The 25818-nt window shown below is 41.9% G+C and overlaps 1 protein-coding gene across 2 annotated transcripts in view; it reads left to right on the forward strand.

Moving 5' to 3' along the window:
- MYOM2 (myomesin 2) overlaps nt 1–25818 on the forward strand; it is a 137333-nt gene that overhangs the window by 4553 nt on the left and 106962 nt on the right. For both annotated transcript variants that reach the window (XM_060234923.1, XM_060234932.1), the window contains exons 2-6: nt 8377–8510; nt 10092–10214; nt 12764–12902; nt 15657–15814; nt 17552–17644. In XM_060234923.1, the coding sequence (XP_060090906.1) occupies nt 8404–8510; nt 10092–10214; nt 12764–12902; nt 15657–15814; nt 17552–17644 (620 nt within the window). In that variant the 5' untranslated portion in view covers nt 8377–8403. The remainder of the gene's footprint in view (nt 1–8376; nt 8511–10091; nt 10215–12763; nt 12903–15656; nt 15815–17551; nt 17645–25818) is intronic.

Below are 25818 nucleotides of genomic sequence, written 5' to 3' on the forward strand. Positions count from 1 at the left end.
TTCTTAACTTTGAATGGATAAGGATTTAGATGTATCAAGGATCGCTTGGACTGTGTCTCTCAAAGCAATTTGTGAAAGCAACCCTGGATTTCCCAGCCAACTTATTCCCTTTATGTGATTCAATCTAAAGAGCATGAAGCATATTGTATATTGAAAACACAATTATTTTATTTGACTTTGCTCACATTGTGATGATGAAATTTTCAAGAAAGTGTAAGCAGAACAAAGCAATAATGTAGTGGTGGATTTTCCTTTGGTTAATTGTTTAAAATCCACCAATGGAACATACTCTGTGTCCTTTTTTTACTCTGCCCAAAGCTTTGAGCTTATCTGAGAGGCAGTGTTATGTACCAGTTAATGGGCTAGCACTGGGAAGGCTTCACATTCATGAAGCTTATTTGGTGGCCCTGGGCTAGTGTCTTTTTCTCAGCCCAATCTATTTCACAGGCATGTTGTGAGGATAAAATGGAGGCGATGAGGAAGGGAGAGACATGCATGCTGCCAAAAACCCTGTGGAGGAAGCTTAGGATAGAAAATGTGACAGGATTTCTTCATTAGGAACTGACAGTATGACTCTTAACCAGGCTGACTCAGTAAAGAAAAAATAACAACCTGTATTGTACTAATGGCTGGCAACTCTGGGTTGGGAAATTCCTGGAGGTTTGGGATGGGTCCTGGAGAGGGTGGGATTTAGGAAGGGGAGGAACCTCAGTGGAGTATAATGCCCAAGGGTCCACCTTCCAAAGCTGTCATTTATTCCAGGGGATCTGATCTCTGTCAATTGGATATCAGTTATAAGTTAGGGAAACCCCAGGCCTCACCAAGGAGTTGGCAAGCCTAACTGTAATGTTGCATAAGCATTAGTGTAGGGTTTCAAGCTGGTACTTGATACAAATGGGGTTCAAAGACTAAAACGTTTAATATGTTCATAGCATAACTACATGAAATGGCTGAATATATGCTATAGATAGGGTTGCCAACCCCCCCGGTCCGGGTGGAGAATCTCCCACTCGGGAGGTTCTTAACCCGCCGGCCCACATCGGGCTGGTGGTGGGAGCCTCCCCCTGCGATGATGTCACCCGGAAGTGACATCATCAAAATGGTGGTGCCCGTGTGGGGCCGCTCTAGGCGGTTCCAGGAAAACTATGGTTTTTCCGGACGCTCTAGCCATTTGGGAGGTTAAAAACTCTATGGTACTTTTGCACCATAGAGTTTTAACCTCCCAAATGGCTAGAGCGTCCGGGAAAACCACAGTTTTCCTGGAAACGCCTAGAGCGGCCCCGCACAGGTGCCACCATTTTGATGACATTACTTCTGGATGACGTCATTCATCACATGCACATCTCATGCGCGAATGTCCCCCGCTGGGGGATGGAGGACTTGGCAACCCTAGCTATAGATGTTTCTTTGAGATTCGTCTAAGAATATCTTTAGTTAAATTCCTTTCTAACTGAAATCTTCATATGCAAGAAAATTACTACTAATATACCGTCAAGTTATTTAGAAAACTGCAGATGTGAAATATTTGGAGACTTGAGCTAGATTATTGTCATGTCTTTCATTTTTTTTTATGCAACCAAGGGGCTAAAAAATTCTGTGCAGTCTCTTTGTTTAAAGAAAAGTCAGCGAAGGTGTCAGGACTTCTTTGTTTCTTTAGGAGGCATTTTCTTCTGCAATTGTCCCAAGAAATGCAGTTACAATTTCATCCCTCAGTGAAGAGACAGCTATCATGTTTCTTTTCTACACCATAGGTGTGGATTTTTAGTGAAACCAATGCACCAATGTCATATTCTGATGGAAGCTGGCCAGGGGTTCTCGCAGTTTGAAATGGGCTTGGCCACCACAGTGACAGACACTTGTTTGGTGACAGAGCCAGTTTAGTAGTGGTTAAGAGAAACAGATTCTAAACTGGAGAACCAGGTTTGATTCTCCACTCTTCCACATGCAGTCAGCTGGGTGACCTTGGGTAAAATACTGTTCTCTCAGAGATGTTCTCTCAGAGCTCTCTCAGCCCCACCTAGCTCACAGGGTGTCTGTTGTGGGAAGAGAAAGAGAAGGAGATTATAAGCCCCTCTGAGACCCACTCCACATTAAGGGCAGGGTATAAATCCAACTCCTCCTCCTCTTTATTATGCAGAGGCATAGCCAGGATTTTAAAAGTCAGAGGGCTTTTTAAAAAGTAAGGGGGTACTCTTTCTCATCCACTGTGGGGCTTGCCGCTTCTCAGAAGCTTTCTGGGGTAGGGGCAAAAGCTGGAGGCACTGAAAGTGGCCTAGTCAAGGCAGCCAACCCTAAAACTGTGGAGTCAAAAAGGGACTGTACCCTGCGTGCAAGCAGAGGGTTTTCCTTCCACCCCTCTTTCCCTCACCCCAGCACTTTGTTGCCAGCTGCTCCATCCATCCCCCCTCCCTGGCCCATTCCACATGGCTTCCTTCACCTCCAGCTCCTCCATCTCCCTCCTCTCCACCTGCTGCTTTTGCTGCTGCAGTGAACTGTGCCCTGCTCAGCTCTCCCAGCTCCGGCTGCCACTGATGACACTTTGCTGGCTAAGCCATGGCAAAAAAAGAGGGAAAAAGTAGGCTGCTCCCTGGAGGGCCCCCTGGAAGTTGGAGGTCAGGGGCAGTGCCTCCTCAGCCTCCCCCGCCCTGGTGACTATGGGCCTGGTAGTATGTAATCTCTGCTCAGCTGCTTATGGCAGTGCAATCTAGCTGTTTAGGACACAAAGTGATGAACTACCACATCCAATTACAATTTTTGGTAGAATAAAAACAATCAGGATGTGATTATATACATTGGGATTGGACCATGTATATATTCCACTCCCCCCCAAATGGCTCCAAAGACCCTGTCATAAACTGAAATCTTTCATCTGATGGAAAGAATCTTCATCCAGTGGCAAGGAGTCTTTGGCTTCAAACTGTAAGATTTGGATTTAACACTCACCAGTACCACAGTAGATTCCCTTAACAGCATCCTTGGGAATTAGTTTAGTTCTCATTCAATGGGAAGTCTGCCACCTACAGAAAGCAGTTAACATTGATCAAGCCCAATCATGCTTTATGATGATGGTGATTTATATAGCACTTTAAGCTAAGCACTTTACATGGAATTTAACAAGACCTTTGAGAAGCCTCATAGTCTAATTATAGATGAGACTCAGAACAGAATCAGGCAGGGAAGACAAAAAGGAACATTAGAATATGGCAAGTAATGCATAATTTATAAAGGATGGCAAATCCATATAAGTGAACATTTGTTACAAGACACAGAAGCTTTATCTTTTGGAAGGGGAAAAAAATCCCTGCCTGTGAATCCAGGGGCTGGATGGCACAAAGGAACAGTCATTCATTTGATCCGCAGTGTCCTTTGGGCTAATATGGTTATTGAAAGTCCAGACTCCTTGTCTCCTTCCTTCTGTGGGTGGGAGCAGAAGAAGCTACAGGTAGACTTTGGGACTGGTCAGTGACAGATCTCATTAGTGAACTCAGCCATGAGCATTTCAATCAGGGCAAAGCATAGGTCGTTTTCGCACTCACCTCCAGCCGGTGTGACCCCCCCTCTTCACTGCGCAGGATCTGCGCGGATTTCCCACTAAATGCTGCGGAGCAGCCTTTTGCGCTGGAAACTCCCGGCGCAAAAGCCACTCAAACGTAAACCTCCAAAAAGCAGTTTCCGGCGCAAAAGGCTTTTGCGACGGGAGTTTCCGGCGCAAAAGGCTGCTCCGCGGCATTTAGTGGGAAATCCACGCAGATCCTGCGCGGTGAAGAGGGGGGTCGCGCCGGCTGGAGGTGAGTGCGAAAATGACCATAGTAAAATGAGGGGCAGAGCATTTTCTGCATTGGATGAAATTAAGCAATACTTTTTTATTTTCTTTTTTTACAGTTGGCATGTGTTGTGATTAAGATCTCTCTGAAGAATTTTAGAGAAGTTAGAAAATCTGTTATGTGTGAAACATAAGAAAATTTGCATAGCAATCTCACCTGCCTTGGCTACAGGTGGTACATGACAATAAATGAGAAAGAAGCTGATCATTTCAGCAGAGGATCATTTGTTAAAAAGGAGAGAGGTGTCTTGTTGCAGAAAATAGGAGTTTGGTTATTCAAAGGTAATATATCTCTGACTACCAGACTCTAAGAACAAATACCAGTGAATAGCCATTGATATCCAAAAACAGCATAATTAATACAACATAGTGAAAGCAAAGTAAATTGCTACACAATTTGAGAAGAACAAATCCAGTAATACCAATGATATTCAGAAAAGGTTCTCAGACTCTTCAGTAATGGCCTTCTTTTGTTTCTTAAAACCTTTGCATTTGCTCTGGAGCTTAGGCAGTGCATTTCATTGAACTCATTGTTCTAGTCAATAATCATGTATTTTCAAAAGTGCATACAACAGACCTGGTGCAGTAGATTCACAATCTAAAAAAATGACACATTTGCTCATGGTGGCTCAATGTCATCCACATTCAAAGTTCTGTATCCTTCAGACTGATAAAACCCATTAGCAGGGCCAGATCTAGGGGGGGTGGGACGGGACAGAGAGGGGTGCTTGCCCTGGTTGCCAACAGAGGAGGGGTGCCAAATTGGGTATGGAGTCCATTGTATTCTATGGGACCATAAGATTGGCCCACAAGGGGGGCGCGCCATTTTTTGATTTTGCCCCCCCCCCCAAAAAAAAGTGTCGATCCGGTCCTGCCCATTAGCACAGCCTGACATGGCATGGTAGGCACAGCAACAAAATGACTTCTATTGGAAGCAGAGTCGGACACAAAATAACCATCACAGCTTAACTTCAGTAGCACAGTGTAGATCCTTGTGTTGTGGTGGCAGCTGTTGCCAAAACAACATTTAAAAATCTGCCCAGCCAATCAAATCTCCAGTTGTCAATCAGAAGCCTTGCTGGGCAAAAGCAAGGCCCCACCCACTTCCTAAAAACATTTGGCAGGCACCCCAAAATGTGTTGTAGGTGCTGTGGTGCCCCCCTGGCACCTGTTGGGGACCCCTGTATTAGCATAATGTATCTAATAAATCTTTACTTCATTTTCAGTCTCATCAACCATAGGTTGGTGGAATTATGGATTTAAAAATATAATAAATAAATAAAGCAATAAATACTAAGAGCATTTAAAACGTGGAAGAAATTTAGCAACAGCTTCCAGCTACCTTATATAATTTGAAAACAACAGTTTCAGAATAATGTATTTACTAGAGCACTGAATGTCAGAGTTGACGATGTCAGAATGACAGAGTTGTCTAGCTTCACTAGACAAAGAACAGTTTAACAGTACATGTGAGATGGTTGCTATTGTTCCAGATGCACAAGTGTACTTTCTTTCAAAACAGAGAATACCTTTAAGCCTTCATGTATATTCGGCTGTTGGGAGGAAATTACATCTTTCCAAAAGAATTAAACATCTGTGTTTGGGATTTTTTAATAGTAACCAAATAATAGTGACTGTGAAGGAAATTGTAGGGATGTAGCCACAATACAAAGGAGAACACTTCCTGCATGAATCAGTAAGTAAACCAGATGTGATAAAATTGCTTCTGTTACTGTTTTCAATAGGTAATCAGAATAGTAATTAAACAGATTATCATCTCACGAAAATCCCAGTTCACACAGTTCATCAAAGAAGGCATTCACGCTTGATAAAAATAAGTCTTGCCTCATTAGATGTATTAGTTGACTTGGGTTTCTAATACGGTAATATTTTTAACCACATCTTAATGGTATATTTCCATGTGACTGATTGTAAGGAATGCTGTCTAATTTTTAATTTAATTACTGAGTTGGAGACACAACTGGGAATTCTTAAGATGGTTTGGAAGAAGCTAGTTTGCAGCCTCTTAAGGTCTTTAGCAATAACATGCTGCCATAAAGTGCCCCTTATAGTTTTGCAGGTAAGATTTTGCAATTGCATAATGTATCATCTACACAGAAAGCACTTTAAGAAAAAGTGTAAAAATAGCATCAGGCTTAATATTATTCTGCTGTGTTAAAATTAGGTGATGACATAAGTGAAAAAAGATGTAATGGGTTTTATTTGTTTGTTTGCTTGCTTATTCTGTCCTGCTTTTCTCCTCAGAGGGAACCAAAATTGCTCCAGAGAGCTGCACAGTGGTATACTACATACCGTGGTGGTCCTGGACTTATGCAATGTGCAAACCAAAGGATAGGTGTATAGGGGTCAAGAGCAGTTTGACAGAGCCAGATGTTGGGGTGGCAGAGGGGGCAGCCATCCTGGGCACCAGAGAAGGGGGGGTGCCACCAGCACCCATTTTCCCCTCAAAAAATAGGGAGATCTTCATGGTGGGAGGGTAGTGGGGTGCACAATTTTTTAACTTTTCTCCCCCTCCAAAAATAGGTACATCTGACCCTGCTGTTTGGTACTTGCCCTATGATTCACACTCATGCCTCTGGCCATGTCCAGTTTTATAGGTACTGGAACAGGAGGGGGAAAATATCCTTAACAATCTGCAGCAGCTAGCAAAGGTGTTCCTCCATGCTTTCCTGACGACGATGAACCAAACTTGGAGTTAAATATAGTTCTGGGCATTTTTAAACAGTTAACACTGTTGCAGTCCTGATAATTGTGAATTACATGCACATTGCTATGTCAGTCTCCTGGATGAGACAGTCCCTCATAATTAATACATTTCTCTGTATGAGGTTTATCTATCTGTCTAGGTGGAAAGATGCTCATGAGGCTGTATCTCTTTCTGACACTTTGGATCAAAGTTGTAATACCAATCAAGCAACAACTCTCTGCCAGAATATAAATATAGCCTGCATTTGGAAAGGCATTTAGCAATTTATTGAGACTGTCACTCTGCTAATAAATGGTGTCCTGCTGGATCACACTCCTAGATTCATAGACTCACTGTCAGTTTGTCTGTTTCTTTCTTTGTCTGTTTTCCATGAAGATTTCACCAGCATGCAACAATCTAACAATTACATGCACATAATTTTCATTATGTATTCCAGGATTCCCTAGTAGCGATATTTAAAGTCTCATAGCTGAGGTTCTTACATGTATGTTCATTACTCAGTGGCCCTGATCAGTTAGTTGGGACTAGAGACGAGCATGAATCAATGGATGAACTGATTCCTGCTTAAAATGGCTGATTCGTGGTCCATGATGAATCAGTTTAGCAAATGGTGCTGCACATGAAATAAAAACAAAACAGCTTGTTTTTTTTGGTGGTTCTTCTGTGTCATTATTGGTTCATTATCATAGAGTTTTTTCTGGGTGATATCATTGTGCCGGGTGATATCATTGCACGAGGTATGCTGCGGCATGCTAGTGCTTTCTAGCCCTCTCAAGGGCTGTTCCATGCCTTCAGGAACCAACAAACCATGATTATTTTTTAAAAAACAAACACACGCCCAAATGTTTCACATTTAATGTATATGGATTACTTGAAAATACATAGAAATTTATCCTCAAAGACTGATTCTTTACTAAATATAATTTGCATATTCGGCAGAGATATAGTAATGGAATTTGGCCTTGACAAATGTGCAGCTTTAGCGATGAATAGATGAAAGGTCGTTGAACATTAAGAAATCAGAATGCTAAACAACAACAGCATCAAAACATTGGGCTTCGAAGAAATAACAACTATTTTGGAAGCTGGCAACATCAAACATTTCACAGTGAAGAAAAATACATCATCATGTTGTTGTTGTTATTATTTCTGAAACTATTGCCAATCAGTTTTAAAAATTCTACCATTAAGAAAGGAGACCACCTTTGTACAGAAAACAGCTCTGAGCAAGAACAGCTATTGGTATACCTAACACACACAAAAACAGGAATTATTGTGGGCATGCAAAGGCTATTTACTGTTTGGACTCCAAATGAATGACAGTGCAGGACTTTAGGAAACAGATGTATAATTTTTATGATCAAGCTATGGGAAAATCCAGCTCAGCACCAAATTATCCTTTTGGCAGGCTTTTGTTTCTACTCTGTAAGTAATCTTTAATGCCACCTGAATCTAATATAGCACACTAACAGTACAATCCTAAACAGATTTACACCTTTCTAAACCCATTGACTGCAAAGGGTGTAACTTTTTCAAGGAAGTACTGCAAATCTGCTTACTCTGTAATAGGGTTAACTGGATTCAGTTGGGTTTCCTTTCAAGTAAACTTGCATGGGATTGAGAGGCATGGCTTTTATCATGCGATCCTAACTATTTAATCCAATCCACCTTCATGTTCCTGTTATATTGACACAGCAATGGGCACTCTTGATCTAAGCCACTTATTTTTGGAGGTGTATCCCACTTTGGCATAAAGTTGTAAGGAAAAACAACAAAGTGGGTTTGAAAGCCTTGGCTAAATAGAATTATTGCTGTTTAATTACAGGCTCTGTAAACAGCAACAGATCCCAACATGTCATCTAAGAGAGTGCCATTCTACCAAAAGAGGCACAAGCACTTTGATCAGTCCTACCGCAACATTGAGACCAGGTATTTGCTCCAGGAATATGCAGCAAGAAAGTAAGTACTACACTTTTTATCCTCGTGTGTACATGGCTTTTCAGAATTCTGTTTGACCTAATACATACTTTTGACCCATGGATCCACACAAGAACCACTAATTGTGCATGGGGGCCCACTTGCAATATGACAAACCTATTGTGTTTTATGGCCTGTTTGGGACTTATAGCATCAAAGCACAGGAGTGGTCACAATTCATGACTAATAGGCTATATTTGGCTTGATTGTCACAAGTTGGGTATGCCTTTTCTCTGGTGATGATCAACAACTTCAGCGGTCATAGGATTGTTTTTAAGGGTCTCAGTGCTGTTGTATCATCGTTGTTACTTACATGGTGTATAGATAGGGTTGCCAAGTCCAATTCAAGAAATATCTGGGGACTTTGGGGGTGGAGCCAGGAAAAATTGGGGGTGGATCCAGAAGACATTGGGGGTGGAGCCAGGAGTAAGATTGGGACAAGCATAATTGCACTCCAAAGGAAGTTCTGGCCATCACATTTAAAGGGACCTCACACTTTTTAAATGCCTTCCCTCCTTTGGAAATAATGAAGGATAGGGGCACCTTCTTTGAGGACTCATAGAATTGGACCCCCTGGTTCAATCTTTTTGAAACTTGGAGGTTATTTTGGGGAGAGTCACCTGATGCTATGCTGAAAATTTGGTGCCTCTACCTCATGAAATAGCCCCCAGCCCCAGATACCCATGGATCAGTTCTCCATTATACGCTATGGGAATTGGTCTCCATAGGGAATAATGGAGTGCCCAGCAAACATTTCCCTCCTCCACCCCGCTTTCTGATGACCCTAAAGTGGGGGGGAGGGCCTCCAAACCAGGGGATCCCCTACCCCCACCTGGGGATTGGCAACCCTATGTAAAGACCATGCAAAGATTTTTATTCTTATCATTGATAGTGGTGGGAAAGAAACAGGGTCTAGTTAATCTCAATGTAGTGCCAATGATTGAACTGAATGAGGCAGAAGCTACACTACTGGCAGGGCCTGATTAAGATACGCTAGAGCCCTAAACTATGCCAAGTTTAAGAGGCTCCATAGCATAACATTGCAAAAATAATGTAATTTAGAAATCCCCCCCCCCCCATATTTTGTTGTAATGCTTTCTTGGGAGGGAAGGGGTGCCTTGTTCTCTCAGTGTTAATGTTGGTGTCATATGACATACCTGAGAAGACACTTTCTTTCTCAACTGCATAATTATAAAGAGCTAATGTTAAATCTCTACCCATTGAGATGTCCTTTTTGACCTTCTGCATATTTGACACTTCTACACTATTTGACTTATATTTTTTTGCTGGAGAGCCGCTCATTAAGTTCTCAGTTCAGGCTAACAAAAGCTTCTCAATTTAAATTCTGGTATCATCTAAGCTGTCTGAGATTGTTTCCTTCACAGCTGCAATTGTTCTAGATACCTGGCCAGTTTCCCCTCCTCTTCTGCAATGCTGAGCAGAGGAGAATTCTAAATTTATACATATATAAGTGAACTGATGTCCAGTACTCTATGTACATAGTAAGAAACAGAAACCCCAATTCCACAGTATGTTAAGTTACTATTTCTTTGATTTTTGGAGGGCTGCTTCTAGACAGGCAATTTCCTATCAGTCATCTTCCAGCCTGGGAAAAACAACCTGTAGACTTTGTGCCCGGAGGTTTCATGGCTTGTCTGAAGAGGAGTCACAAGAACACCAGAAAAGGTAACACTGGCTTCAGCCATTTTCTTACTGTAACGAACTAAGAATGTTTGTCATGTGTGTGGTGATGAATCAGCAGGCAATGATTGGTTGAGTTGTCTTAATGGAACAGGGAGTGTGGGGAAGAAGAAAGCTCAGGCTGTCTAGCATTGTCTAACTACTTCCCTTATTCTAGAGGGAAGTAGTAAGGGCTGGGAAAAGGAGGAGAAAGAGCCCTTTGAAGGCCAGGAGAGATGCATTGGGATGAGAAGACTAGGGGCGTTTTTGCACTGACCTTAATCGGCAGCGACATCCCTCTTCACCACGCAGGATCTGCGCGGATTTCGCACCAATTGCTGCGGAGCACCCGGAAGAGCTGCAAAGTCCCGCGGCTTTTGCAGCGCAAATGGAAACCACCAAAAACCAGTTTCCATTTGCGCCGCAAAAGCTGCGGGACTTTGCGGCTCTTCCGGGTTCTCCGCAGCAATTGGTGCGAAATCCGCGCAGATCCTGCGCGGTGAAGAGGGACGTCGCTGCCGATTAAGGTCAGTGCGAAAACGCCCTAGGAAAAGGAGAGTTGTAGAAGAAGGCAGTTCATCAGATGAACAAGAAGGCCAGAAGAAAGAATATCAGAAGAAAATGAGGAGAAAGAATGGGCAGAGAAAACCATGAAGCTACAGAGATGCTTATAAGCTGATTTGAATGTTGTCAGATTGTTGACAGCAAACCTCTGGTTTTCTTAATTTTCTCATGGAATATTATCTTATCTCTGTAGTCCTGGAGAATTATGCTGTTGTACACATCACTTAATGTCCAGCGGGACAATGTATAGTGGCTAACTGCAGGACAGCAAAGTCCTCAAACCCTGCCTACCTTAAAAAAATGTCTTTCAAATTCTTCAGAAAGTTCAGGGTTTGGGAATACCAGAGCATGCCTCATAAATCTCACAGTGACATATGCTGGTACTGAAAAAGACTTCTAGAAACTGGTGCAATAAGGGAATTAGTGCTCAGAGCAAGTCCTGCACCTCAGCAAAGGTACTGTGGTATTACTAAATGCCTAAACTGTGTATTTTGGCAGCTTGCTCATAATATAGTTATCTTCATCACATCCTATTTATCACCAGGGGGTTTAAGGTGACTTCTCAGTGGCAGCCAAGAGATGTACTCCTATAATAAATATGCTGACAACACTATTCCTGTTTTGTGAGTGGCTGCATGCCCACTGACGTACTGTACAACAAATACAGCAGGAACATGAACACGATGTATTATGAAAGGTACAGTTAGGGCGACATCATCATTTCCCACCTTCACACAAGTTAAAGATCTCAAGTTACCTGTTGGCAACAGCAAGACTGTAACAAACAGAAGACAAATGCTAATTGCGCTTTTAAAAGTGATAAATTAAATTTGAATATTTGAGTTTACTAACATTGGAACATAGAGATTTCATATAGAGTGGTGGCATGCCTTTGTTGTTCTCTTGTAGCTGGCTCTTGTACTGCACCAGTAAAATACAAATAGTTTGATCTCACAGGCTGGTGGGGTCACATGTGTACTTGCCGTGCTACTACTCATGAACCAGGTAGATCTTTGATCACTCAAGTATAATTGACCTCCAGTCTGATCTAGAAATAGGTTAGCTACACTGGACAGTTAGACTGCTAAACTAACTCTTGGTGTTTCAAAAATCTGAAATTATCTTGTTTACCTTTAAGGTACCTACTGGTCCTTGAAGTGATTTCAAACTCTTTCTGCAGGTGTGGCAACATTCTTAGTGATATGGCTTTTACAAATAGAGCTTCCTCTTCAGCCATGTACAATGTTAAAGAGTTGAAAATAAAACACAGCATAAATTAGGGGTGCTTAAACCATGTTCAGTAAGGTGTCCAAACTGCACTACGTCATCTTACCGGGCTCTCACCATAAGACTACCACTACCATTTGTTGGTCCTTGCAGAATTCAGACAGACAACCTGACCTACTTCAGACTAAATTAAAGGGGTATATTAATGATAACCATGTTCCTTGTTGATCCAAGCAGGCAATTGTGTTTTTTTGCTAGGCAAAGAAACTAAGAGGGAAGTTGAGACACAAAGAAATAAGCTATGCTTATTCATGAGACATCTCTTGCTATGTCTCAGTAATGTATTTGGAGGATAAATGAAGAGACCTTTTTGAGTGGAAGGAGGGACTGAAATTCTTGATTTCCTTTAAACTCTGTTTAACCTCTGCTTGACCCTTGGAAAGTGCATACATGAATTAGGTTTGTGGTGTGTTACTCCTGAATATCTGAAACAGATCCTTAGAGGAACCATATCTCATTTTGTTCGTTTACAGTTGGCCTTAGTAGCAGTCAGTACTAGCTAAGGAAAGCAAAAGAAATCCAAAACTTGAAGTATTCCTTGAGATTTTTATTATACCACAAGAAGAGGGTAAAATAGTTCACAATACAGAATTTGCATCTGCTTAATGCTGCTAATGATACTTCACCTGCTTGCTACAGCATTTCAGTAGTCATATGAAAGCACTGAAGCTAAGTCCTAAAAAGTTTTAATTTGGGTTGTGCAGAAGTCTTGAGCAAAGCTCTCATGTGAGTGAACAGAGAAGAATCCGGTTTGCTACTGAGTTGTCTTCCTTGGAACAAGAGATTCACTCAGCCAGACTCCATGCTAGAGAACAACTGGATAAAGTCAGCATACAGAGGATGGTACTGTAAAATGCATCTTTGTTCTGTTTTGAAGTAAGACCATAAATCCCAGTTGAGGGGGTAGTACTGACTTTCACCATCTCTTGGTTTTGACTGTATTTCATTGTCACTTCTCCCTTGGTCCAATCAAACCTGTGAGTCTTTATTTTCATGCCATATTCTGTTTCATTATGCTAATTTTTTCATATTAAATGTAAACATTTTGGCTAATAATGTGTATAAAAAGCATATCACATGACAGCGATTTTCAAATGAAGTCATCAACCCAAATACATTGGGGACACCAGCACCAGGTTTTTAACTGTAAACTGCCAAGAACAAGACTATGAAGAGGTGACATAGAAATATTATAAAGAAAGAAAAGTAGGTGAGATGAAAAGTTTTATAAAGGCAATATTATTATTATTATTATTATTAATAGTGAGCCAAAACGAAGATGGAGGTGGAAGTAAAGAGGAGGGTGCTGGCTATAGTGGAACTGTTGCTGCCCTCAGCCAAAGGCCTGGGAGAACATCTCTGCCTTATAGACCCTGCAGGGCCCTTATGGTATTTTGCAGAGGGTTCCACCAGGTCAGGGGCAGGGCCCAAAAAACCCTGGCTTTAGTTGAGGACAGCCAGATAGCTCAACGGAGTGTAACATGCTTCTAGGGACATACTGGAGGAGGCAGTCTTGAAGATATGCAAGCAGACCACTCAAAGCCTTAAAGGTCAAAACCCAAGGCTTGAATCTGACTCAGTATTCCACTGGGACCCAATGAAGCTGGTGCAGCACAAATTGTATATGTGCCGTCTATGGCTTTCCTGTCAGAACTCATGCTGCCACATTCTGGACAAGCTGGAGCTTCTGGTAGGGTTGCCAATCCCCAGGTGGGGCAGGGGGTCCCCCGGTTTGGAGGCCCTTCCCCCGCTTCAGGGTCATCAGAAAGCTGGGGGGGGGGAGGATGTCTGCTGGGGACTCCATTATTCCCTATGGAAAATGATTCCCATAGGGTATAATGGAGAATCTGCTGGTATCTGATCTGCTGGTATCTGGGGCTCTGGGGGGCTCTTTTTTTGAGGTAGATGTACCAGATTTTCAGCATAGCCTTCAGTGCCTCTCCGCAACCCCCCCCCCCCGAACTTTCAAAAAGATTGGACCAAGGGGTCCAATTCTATGAGCCTTCAAAGAAGGTTCCCCATCCTTCATTATTTCTAATTGAGGGAAAGCATTTAAAAGGTATGCAGTCCCTTTAAATGTAGTGGCCAGAACTCCCTTTGGAGTTCAATTATGCTTGTCCTGACCTTTCTCCTGGCTTCATCCACAATGTCTCCTGGCTCCACCCCCATAGTCCCCAGATATTTTTTGAATTGGACTTGGCAACCCTAGCTTTTGAGTAAGTCTCAAGGGCAGGCCAGTGTAGAGCAAGTTACAGTAGTCTAATCTGGAGGTGACCATTGCATGACTTACAGTGGCTAGGTCAGGGTGCGACAGGAAAGGGCCAGTTGCCTGGCTTGGTGTAGATGGAGAAACATCAGCCTAGCAATATTTGTGACCTGGGCCTCCATAGTCAAGGAGGCATCCAGGATCACACCCAGACTCTTGATGGAAGATGCTGGTATCAGTGGTGTCCCATCAAGAGTGGAAAGTCTGGGCCCCAACCCTGAGGGCCCCACAGAACCTCCATCTTCACTGGATTCAGTCTCAACCTGTTCTTTTTTAGCCTTGCCAACACGGCCCCCAAATCTTTCGCCAAATTATCAGGGATGGTATCAAAGGGGTGTATATAGATGTTAAGTAGCATTGGAGAGAGGAACATATCAGGAGTACCCTGGTGACACCATCTCCCCTAGTGCCACCCTCTGTTCCTGACCATGAAGAAAAGAGGTAAGCCACTATAAGGCTTACATACAGAAGCGAGTGTAAGAGATGCTTTGGTGGATCAGACTAGTGATCCATGTAGTCCAATATCTTGTTTCAGGGTCTAGCTATAAGATGTGATACAAGCCAGAGATCCCTTGACTTGCAGTCACATATAACATTGGGAAACTCAGCTTATTAACTGTGAGTTCTGCAAGGGTGGGGAACTGCACTGAGTGACAGAGCCATTTATAAGGTGAGTCCCCTGATGATATGTGCAACTGTGAGTTGGCTTGTATCACATCTATTGTATAGCTAGGCCCTGCAGCCAACTACTTCCCTTACAGGACCAACAAACAGTCATAAAATCCATGGCCTCCCACTGATGTTCTCCTAGCACTGGTATTCAAAGGTTTACTGCCTCTGAATGTGGAAATCCTTTTTAGTTGCACGGCTAGTAGCCACTAATAGACCTATCCTCCATGATTCAGTCAAATCCTCTTTTAAAGCCATCTTTGCTAGTGACCATCACTGCACCCACTGGCAATTAATTCCACAATTCAATCCTTTGTTGAATGAAAAAATACTCCTTTTTTACTATCCTCAGTCTATTGCCCATCAACTTCATTGGTTGCTCCAGTTCTAGTGTTATGGTAGGCATAGGCAAAATTCTCTGCTGCTTTTACCACCCTTTACTAACTTTTCTGTATCTTGTATCCTTTAGTCATCTTGTATCTGAAATGATAAGGATTATCATGTAGATTTATGAATACAGAAGATATTTATACATCTCTTTCAGATCAGTTTATTGTCATGCTTAGAAAAACCAAAATTATTTGTTTTCCTTCTTCGTACATCATAGCTAACTCATTCTCTTTATCTACTTTAATATTTTTTTTGTCTCTGTTGCATCACAGGTAGAAGAAAAGAAAGCTCTGGAAAGATATGCTGTGGAAGAGACTATAAGCCGAGCCCCGGAAATTTTGGTACGGCTCCGATCTCATACTGTGTGGGAAAAGATGGCTGTGAAGCTATTCTTCACTGTCCAAGGATTTCCTACCCCTGTTGTACAATGGTAAGGCTTTGATCCATTCCAAGAATTTCAAAATGCTGTAAAGGGTTTTTTTCAATTGGTAGCTGTTGCTCAGCTATTCAGTGTCACATATATAATGGCTTAAGTTAAAAACTTTTTATAATCCTTTATGGAATGCTGAATGGCTACTGTTGACAGTGCAGTTAAAGGAGCAGAAGGTTTTAGACCTTATACTGCAAACTCACACTGGATATTGCAGAAATCTTAATTTAAAATATCAGTGCTCTTAACTTCAAATCTATTTCACACTAATCTAATTGCTTAGGAAAGAGTGATTGGAGATGTGCCATGCATTCTTCCAAACAGCATCTATTCTAATGTCTTACATTACTTCAATGCAAATGAAGAGCTAAAACTCCTATTAATTTTAATAAAGGTGGATAGCAACCACATATTACTGTGTCTGGTTGAAAGTATGAGGATGAATGCTGGAATTCTGTCTAAGAAAATGAGATTCAGTTGGCTTTATTGGTTTATGTGTGATTATCGAGCAGAGGGGGTTAGTAGAATATTTTTTCCTCAGTCTTCGGTAGAAGTGGATGACCTTTGGTGTGTCCTTCACTGAAACAGATCTTAATGAGCAATGCTGCTAAATCTCTTCCACCCCAGGGCAAATACACATATGCATATGATGCCACTCAGTGCCTGCAGTATCCAGTAATAAAGGGCATGTGTAAAAGCAACCTTCACAAATCAAACAGTACAAGAAACCTCAAACATCTTTCGTTCAGCACCAGACATTCAAAACACTTTTCAGTGGCAAGAGTTTCATATCTGTTGATCAGTCATTGAGTCTGTGATTTATATGCATGTGGAAACCTGCCCTTAGTCTAACCTCACATGGAAGTACCAGGATAGCTCTCCTTTCTTAGTGACTTCTCAGATTTTCTGTTTTAACCTCCCTCCTAATCTAGGTAGCAGTCTCTCATTCAAGTAATCATCCAATTTGTGCAAAAGTTTCTATTCCATTCTTTTTCTCAGTAATTTCTGAGGTGATTTCTAGGGAGGCATGACATCCCTTCTGAATTTTCCTGTAAGTGACATTATGCTTTCACTGACAACAATTGTAAAAAAACCCCATTCTGCTGGTCTCTGGAGCACTAGACCCACTGAGGCTGGGAGAATTTCTGCTGCCAGGAGATACAAGGCAACCCTTGGCTGTGTTCACTTCTATCATTAACCATGGAACTAGAGATTGGAGATGAACACCACATCATACAACAGTTAAAGACTTCATTTTGTAAGCTTTTACATGGCTCCTGAACATCTCAGTCAATCCAAAACAGAGGGAGAGAAGAGCTAGTGATTCTCTCCCCATCTGAAAATTCCCACAACTAGATGCAGTGCTGTGGATGCAATCAGAAAGCAGGGTACCCTTAAAGCAAAGAAGAGGCCATTACAGTAGGCAGAGCTTGTCAGGGAAGGGTGAGAAGAGCTGACCCTGTTCTACACATCTGTTCAAGGTACAGAAAGCCTAATTAGACTGCCTTATAAGGGACAGTCCTGAGAAAGGGGCCAGTAACAAAAAATTTACAGTAAGTCATCATTTTAGCACTGTTCCTATAGTGTCATTTATTTTCTATTCATCCACAGAAGGTCATTAAAACCTGAGCAAAGAGCCTGTGTTCTTTCCCTTTTGTGTCCAAACAGCACTAATTCTATCTTATTTACTGTTGCCATTTGTTTACCAGCACAGTATGTTTTCTTTTCCTTTGTCAGGTATAAAAATGAAGAATTGATTACCCCTGCAAGTGAGCCCGGAAAGTACAGAATTGAAAGCAAATATGGAGTGCACGTGTTGGAAATAAACAGGTAAATTATTCTGAGATATTACCAACCATTACATGAATAACTGACCCCTGTAAAATAGTGCACTGTGCAGTGAAAATGTGGGACACAAGACTCTATGATCCTATTGCTAGAACAGAAAAATAACTGAATATTGTAGTAAGCAAAACAGCACAAGGCAAAAACAGAGCAATCCTAAGCAGCGAGGCCAGGGGTGGAATTCTAGCAGGAGCTTCTTTGCATAATAGGCCACACACTCCTGATGGAGCCAATCTTCCAAGAGCTTACAAGGGTCTTTTTTTGTAAGCTCTTGGAGGATTGGCTACACCAGGGCTGTGTGGCCTAATATGCAAAGGAGCTCCTGCTAGGGTTCCACCCCTGAGCGAGTCCAATGAAATCAGTGGGTTTAGAAGGGCGAATTTCCTTTTCTGCTTAGAATTGTACTGTACTCTGTTTAGAATTGTACTATAAGTCCATATCAAGTCTTTCCCCTCTCACCTGCACCTACCTGTCCTTCTACTTCCCTGATTTTTATCTGTTCCTGGGAGAAGCTTTCCTTGGGGATGAGAGGGTATACTTCATAGAACTTATACTGATAGATCCAGGTGGGCAGCCGTGTTGGTCTGAAGCAGTGGAACAAAGTTTGAAGCCAGTGGCACCTTGAAGACCAACAAGGTTTTACTCAAGGTATGAGCTTTAGTCTACATGCACACTTCCTCAAATCTAGTGGAATGGAAAAAGGAATAACAGTCATACATATAGAGGGTGGGCAGTCAATAATGAAGGTATTTTTTAACAGATTAAAAGAATAATGAGCTTAGTATATGGTTATCATCTGTTCGGGCTCAACTGGAGGGGGGAACATACCGAAGGTTATAAATATGTCAGAGATTGATGTGAGAGTCTGTCATAGATTCCATCCATCTCCTGTCAAGCATGGACATGACCTTGCAGCATCTTTTTCTTTGAAGTGGGGCAATTGGCTGTTTTTTCCTTGTTCGTAGACCAGAAGTACATTCAAATCTACCATTCCAAATTACACAACATACTTAACTACATTCTTAATTGTTAAAAGTAGTAAACTAAGGCTGATTCCGCACTCACGTTGGTCTGGGCAGGCTTTCGTTTCCGTGCGGAGCAAGCTGGCGATTTCGCACCAGTTGCTCCGCGTTGCCATTTTGCGCGAGGCAAACCCGTGATTTGCCCCGCTGCAGTGTAAACCTGAAAAAACAGGTTTACACTGTGGTGTGGCAAATTGCGGGTTTGCCTTGCGCAAAATGGTGGTGCGGATCAGCTGGTGCGAAATCACCAGCTTGCTCCACACAGAAACGCAAGCCTGCCCCGGACCAAGGTGAGTGTGGAATCAGCCTAAGAGTTAACTAACAGAATCTTTTTTCTTAGAGGTGAAGTGTAGTGCTATGTTGGAGATATCTCTCTCTATATATTGCTTAGCCTTACATGAATGGAAGCAGATATGAGTAATGGTTAATTTTACCTTGGGGAGGAAAAACTGCTACATTTAGAAATCATGAATGACTTTTTGGCCAGCTAGATTGATTTTAATAATCGGGCTGCCAACCTTGGTTTCTGGGCAGAAGTAATTTGCAGGAGTTTAAGTAGCCATACAATAAACAAGAACTCAAAAACATTCTAGTAAATCTTGGAAGTTGTTGTTCTTGTAAGTGCAAGAAAATGCTAAGATTCTATTCTCGCACATCCATTCTTGATTGGCAATGAAAGCCCCCTGTTTCTTATCAGGAACTGGTCTAAAAACAGCTTGGGCCTCATGCCAGAATGATTTTTCTGTGGGCTAACAGCAGCTGATTGCCTTCTATGTTTTTCTGTTCAAGCAGCCTCTTCTTGGCTACTTCCACATGCTGTTATCACTTTTCCTGGCTTTTAGGCCCACTTAAAAAAAAAAAGGAACATAATCTCTAGAAAGGCCAGTGAATGAGGATCCTGGATACATTTGGAAAATGTAATGTTCTTCTAGGTTTCTTTGTTTCCAGTGAAGGTGTCTGCATGACTGATTTTATGAAATTGCCTTATACCAAATAAGATTTTGGTTCATATAGCTCAGTATTGTCTAATTGGATTGACAGTGCTGTCCATGTTTTCAGTTTGAGAAAGATCTTTGCTGCTCTAATAATAATAATAATAACAATAAATTTATTCTTATATCCCGCCCTCCCCTGCCAAAGGTGGGCTCAGGGCGGCTCACAGGCATGGAATTCCATGATTCAATAAAACAATACAGTACAAACAGCAATTTTAAATATAATCAATTACATAATAAATTAGTTAAAATAGATAAAATAGGTGCTAAATTACTATGAGTCATAATATCCACAAGATGGCTGGGTTTCAGTTTAGCCAGGTTCTGTTTCAAAAGCAAGCTGGAAAAGAAATGTTTTGCAAGCCCTGCGGAATTGATTCAGGTCCCACAGGGCTCGTACCATCTCTGGAAGATGATTCCACCATCGAGGGGCCATTGATGAGAAGGCTTGCTCCCTGGTTGTCCTCAATCTAGCCTCTCTTGGCCCAGGGATTGTTAGAAGATTTTGAGAGCTGGATCTCTATGAGATCCTTTAATTGGAGATGGCCAAGATTGAATGTGAAAGCGTCTGGAAGAGTGTGACATTATTGGGTGTGCTTGAATAGTGGGATGACAGGACAGTAGTATGCATTTAGTGTTAGTGGAGAATTTTCTGAACGCATGAAGCTATCTTGAACATATGAACATATGAAGCTGCCTTCTACTGAATCAGACCCTTGGTCCATCAAAGTCAGTACTGTCTTCTCAGACTGGCAGCGGCTCTCCAGGGTCTCAAGCTGAGGTTTTTCACACCTATTTGCCTGGACCCTTTTTTGGAGATGCCGGGGATTGAACCTGGGACCTTCTGCTTCCCAAGCAGATGCTCTACCACTGAGCCACCGTCCCTCCCCGCTGAGTTGGGTCATTAGTCTATCAAGGTCTGTACTGTTTGCTCTAACTGGTGGTGGCTCTCAAGTAGAGCCTATATTTTTAACTGGAGATGGTGAAGACTGAACATGGGATCTTCTGCATACAAAGCAGATGATTTCCCCATTGAGCCACAGCTCTGTCTAGATATTTACAGTATATTTGGGTATGAGTGCTATTTATTAGTGAGCTTTGGACAGCTGGGTAAAACAGGCATCTCTGAATTTGAGCCTGTTCATTTCATACAACCTGAGATTCTTACAGTACCTTCTTATGTAGAGTAAATCTGGTGAAATCAATGAGTTTAGATGAGTAAATTGGCATAGGATTACACTGTAAACCTTGATTTAATCCCAGTTTAAATCCCCATTCATGGGGAATAAATAAATTCTGGTTCATTGAAGGTGCATGGATTCCTGATCAAGTCAGGAAGTGTTCAACCAGGATCCATGCAAAGTGTGCACTTGAACAAACTGTCTTTTAGGTTACCAGCCTACAGCTGGGGCCTGGAGATCTCCTGCTTTTACAACTGATCTCCAGCTGGCAGAGATCAGCTTCCCTGTAGAAAATTAGCAATAGCAACCGTAGAGTATCACAAAAGTAAGAAATCACAAGTAAGACTTCTCACCCCACTATGGTGATTTGGGGTCCTATGGAACATGTAACAATGACCACTGAAACTTAATTGCACGATAAACCATAGTACTAGCATCCATTGTTATATTGTTTTAACTGATATTTTAATATTGTTTTATGCTTTGTCTTATGCTTTATGTATTATCAATGTTTTTATCTTGTTGGTCATTTCGACCCTAACCTGTGAGCCACCCTGAGCCTGCCTTTGGTGGGGAGGGTGGGATATAAATAAAATAAATAAATAGTGCTACTATTGCCGTATTCAGAATCACAATCAAATACAACGTTGTAAAAGTTTTTAGTCTATTCATGAGTGCATGTCAAGTGCTGCCTTCAGAACCTTCAAAAGATGATCCGCCGGCTCCTGCGGGTTGATTTAAAGTGCTAGTGCTCAAAAATGATTCTGTTCGCAAAAGTTTCTTCATGTTCTTAAGAAGTTCTTTTGCTTTCCAAAGAGCATGATTAATAGCTTCATCTAGTTCCAAAAGATGGAATTCAAAAAGGTGGGTAGAATAGGAGCCTCTGATGGGAACGCTAGCCTCTGTTGCCATACAATTGACTCTTTTTCGAAGAGGCATCTCCCACTCATCACCTTCCAATGGACCACTCACACAGCACTATGGACCCTTCTAGTTACAGTTAGATGCCATTGTGCCCTGTTGTGGCTTGATCAGTTAAGTTTTTTAAAGTGTTCAAACTGTTTCACCTCTCAGTGATTTATGACAACAGCCATATAAGATAGAACAGTATTGCTATCACCATCTTTCAGGAAAGGTCTTGAAAATAAGTAAAAACATTTGGCCCAGAAATCTAAGTCTGAAATCAAATCATATTCTTGAACTGGGAAAGAATGTCTTTATCTGCAGTAGATAAAGCTTGTGTGCTTTAACTTCAATTAGCCCTTTTTCTTTCAACAACTCATTCCTTTTAAAACCTCATCAAGTGGACCACAATAAAATGAATTAATTTCCAAAGCAGATAAATACAAGTTACTTGAATGACATCACTGGATGAAATGAAACTTTACTGGAGTTTTCTTTTCCTGTAGGACTGGTTTGCAGATACTACTGGACTTCCAAATTGAAAATGACATGGGTGATTTGGACTTTTAGGCTCAATACAGATGACCTATTTGGGCCGACACATGAACTCCCCACAGCCAGATTTTAATTGTGCATTCAAATGCGCACATCTGGGTCTCACCTCGCTCTCGCCCTTATGTCGCCCTCCAGTGCCTCCCTGCTGCCTTAAAAATCTCTGAAGCACTTCCCTGTCACCTTTCTTAGCCATCTGAATGGCTGGGGAGTTCCAGGAAAGTGTCTCCCAATGTTCTTAAGTGGTCTGACCACTCCTCCAGAGTGTGCGCAGCCCATCCCTCTTCCAGCAGTGGGGCACGCACTGTCTGACAACCACCTTGGACTGTGCTGGCTTTTTTCCTAACCCAGGAGGCTGCCACTCCAAGCTGCCCATCTGTACCAAGCCTTAGAGGTATATTTTCTGAAGACTTAGAAACTTGCTTTCCTTTGAGTGGAGGCAGAAGGTGTTGCTGGTTATCAGAAAAAAATTGGTTTGTTATATTTTTGGGAAGATTCAAATAGTTATATAACATTAGTTACAGTGGGGTTTTTTTTGTTAGGATTCTCTGCCTATTTCTGTATTCTTCTCAGCTGTTCATACCAATATGCTGAGCTTCAAGTCATCTGATACATGACCATGTAACGCAGCTTAGGAATTTCTTGGCTGTCATCTTAGCACTCCTCTGAAGCTTATGCAGAGAACTTTTCCTTCTGATGCAAGTGTGACATTTATTCCTATGAATATACTGGGTGCTCCCTGGCTCCAGTGGAAAAATTCTTGAGGAGCCAAAGATGTGGCATCACCCCATCACTTTAGAGCAGCAACTGGATCCTCTTTCATCTACCCGTTTCCCTGCCTCAGAAGACTCATACATCTGCACAGGAATTTTCAGAATTTCTGGTGTGCTAGATTTCTGTCTTTTTTTTAAAGCACCAAGATCTATTCACTCTTGGTTTTCACATATCTTGATTTTGAGCACATTCAGCAAGCAGTAGTAGATCCAGGTGGGAAGCTGTGTTGGTCTGAAGTAGCAGAACAAAGTTTGAGTCCAGTGGCACCTTTAAGACCACAAAGTTTTATTCAAGGTATAAGCTTTTGTGTGCATGCACACTTCTTTAGATACATTGAAATGGAAGTTTCCAGTCCATACATATATAGGTAGTAATTTGTGCAACAACTGGTTGGTAAACTATAACCTTCTACCTGTTAATATAGGTAGGGAATCCAGTGCCCTTAGTAAAAGCTATTAGGATACAGAAGCAGAGGAACTGGGGCTATTTCAGCGCTCTACAGGAAGGTTGCTAATTGCATTTACATCCCACCTCTGCTCCATCATGGAATGCAAAGTGGCACATATAAACTTCTTAAAAGATTTCCTGTCTCCTCTCTGAGAACTGATCAGGCCCAAACCTCTGACCATTCCCTGAAAGAGATCTGCTGAAGTGGTAGCAGCTACTGGCATGGGCCAATGATGTTTGCAGATGCTTCTTTCCATTTGGCAACCTTGCTCCTATCTGATACCAAAGTAACAGCTCTGATGACTGTGCAGCCATCTCCTGAGGTTCTCTAGTCAGGGCTCCAGAGCACTCTTACCTATTCAGTAAGGGGCTAATGTTAATGTTTCAACAGTTATCTGCAATGTGGGCATTTTTAAAATTTATTTATTTTGGTAAATTAGTATTCTGCCTTTTCCCAGATGGGCTCAGGGCAGATTACATCCAGATAAAACCAGTCAAATACAATAAAACCAATAAAATGCAATTAAAACAGCAACACAACATAGAACTGTATAACAAAGGCGGGCGGGCTCATAGTGCAGATTGGAGTATAATCAGTGGCCCAGATATAATAGTTCAGATGACAGATCACTGTGGGGGAGGATAGCTGATGGTACAGGCAATAAGGAAAAGGGTGCCCACTTGCCTTAACCAAACGCCTGGCAGAACAACTCCATTTTACAGGCCGTATGGAAAGGTAACAAATTCGTTAGGGCCCATATCTCTACAGGGAGCTGATTCCACCAGTATGGGGCCAGGGCTGAAAAGGTTCTGGTCCTGGTCAAGGCAAGACAGACGTCCTTTGGGCCAGGGCTGACTAGAAGATATTGGTTGGCAGTTTGTAGCAACCTTCGGGGCTCATATGGGGAGAGGCGGTCCTGCAGGTATGTCGGTCCCAGGTCACGTAAGGCTTTGAATGTCAATACTAAAACCCTGATGTGGATCTGATACTCAACTGGTAACCAGTGCAATGTGCATAGCATCAGTTGACTGCTTGCCTGTACAGGCAATTCAGTTAGGAGCCATGCTGCCGCATTTTGCACCAGTTGGAGTTTCTGGATCAGTCTCAAGGGCAAGCCTGCATAGATTGAGTTACAGTAGTCCAACCTGGAAGTGACCATTGCATGGATCATTGTCCTGGGACGTCAGATAGGGCACCAGCTGTTTGGCCTACCAAAGATGATAGAAGGCAGATCATGCAACTGCTGTGACCTGGGCCTCCATGGAAAGGAAGGCATCCAGTATTACCCCAAGCTCCTCACCTTCTGAGCTGGCACCAAAGGGGCACCATTTAGGGTAGGAAGTCGGATGCCCAACCCTAATCCAGGTACAGGGCCTCCGTCTTAGTTGGATTAAGCATCTCATTGGATTCTTTGGACCTTATGTTTCTACTTTTTGTTAGCAAACTGAATACTGATCTGTTCATCCTGGAATTACATGTGAGATTCTTATGCATGGTCTTTGTTTCCTTCCACTATGGTTTCCTAAGATGTGTCCTATGAATCCCTACAAACAGCTGCTGTAGATTTCCTCTGCATATTACTGTGTGGTTTTTTAAACACAGTGGTAATATTGTGGTCCTTATCAGTGGTTCATCCCAAAGATGTCTATGAGTAATTTCAGGGATGACTTCTAACATGCCCACAAAATGTGTGCTAGGCCTGCATAATTTAAAACCAGCCATCAGAAATTTGGTCTACCCACTACTTGACAAAGTGTAATAAGACAATTTTAGTTTCCCATACATACCTGATGAGTTGTGTTTTGTCTCAGTAGGTCATACATTGTTTTAGCTTTAATTTAGATTTCTTCCCCTGAAACTGTATCACATACCAAAAGAAACAAAATGTCTTTTCAGAGAAAAGGGATAGCACTATACATTCCAATTATAGAATGAATAAATAAATAGGTACATAGTGATGGAAAGGACATCATGGGTCATTCAATCTAACACTTCTTAACATTTTGATCAGATGCCAAAAAAGCAGGTGGACAAGGTCATCTCTTTCCCACTGCCTAACCTGCTCTGTTCCATCAAACCTCTAGGCAACCTTATCCATTGTCCCTTACATTCAAAAGGCCTTCCAAAACTGTATTCACATTCTTACAGAGAATATGGAAATCACTTTGTGGTTTCCACTATGTAACCAATATCCATTTATCAGGTTCCATCTCAGTTTTCCCCAAGAAACCAAATCCTTTACAGTATTCCAAATTCTTCAAATCTCTGATCAAATTCTCCAAAT

Source organism: Heteronotia binoei, chromosome 1, assembly GCF_032191835.1.
Source record: "Heteronotia binoei isolate CCM8104 ecotype False Entrance Well chromosome 1, APGP_CSIRO_Hbin_v1, whole genome shotgun sequence".
NCBI lineage: Eukaryota > Metazoa > Chordata > Lepidosauria > Squamata > Gekkonidae > Heteronotia > Heteronotia binoei.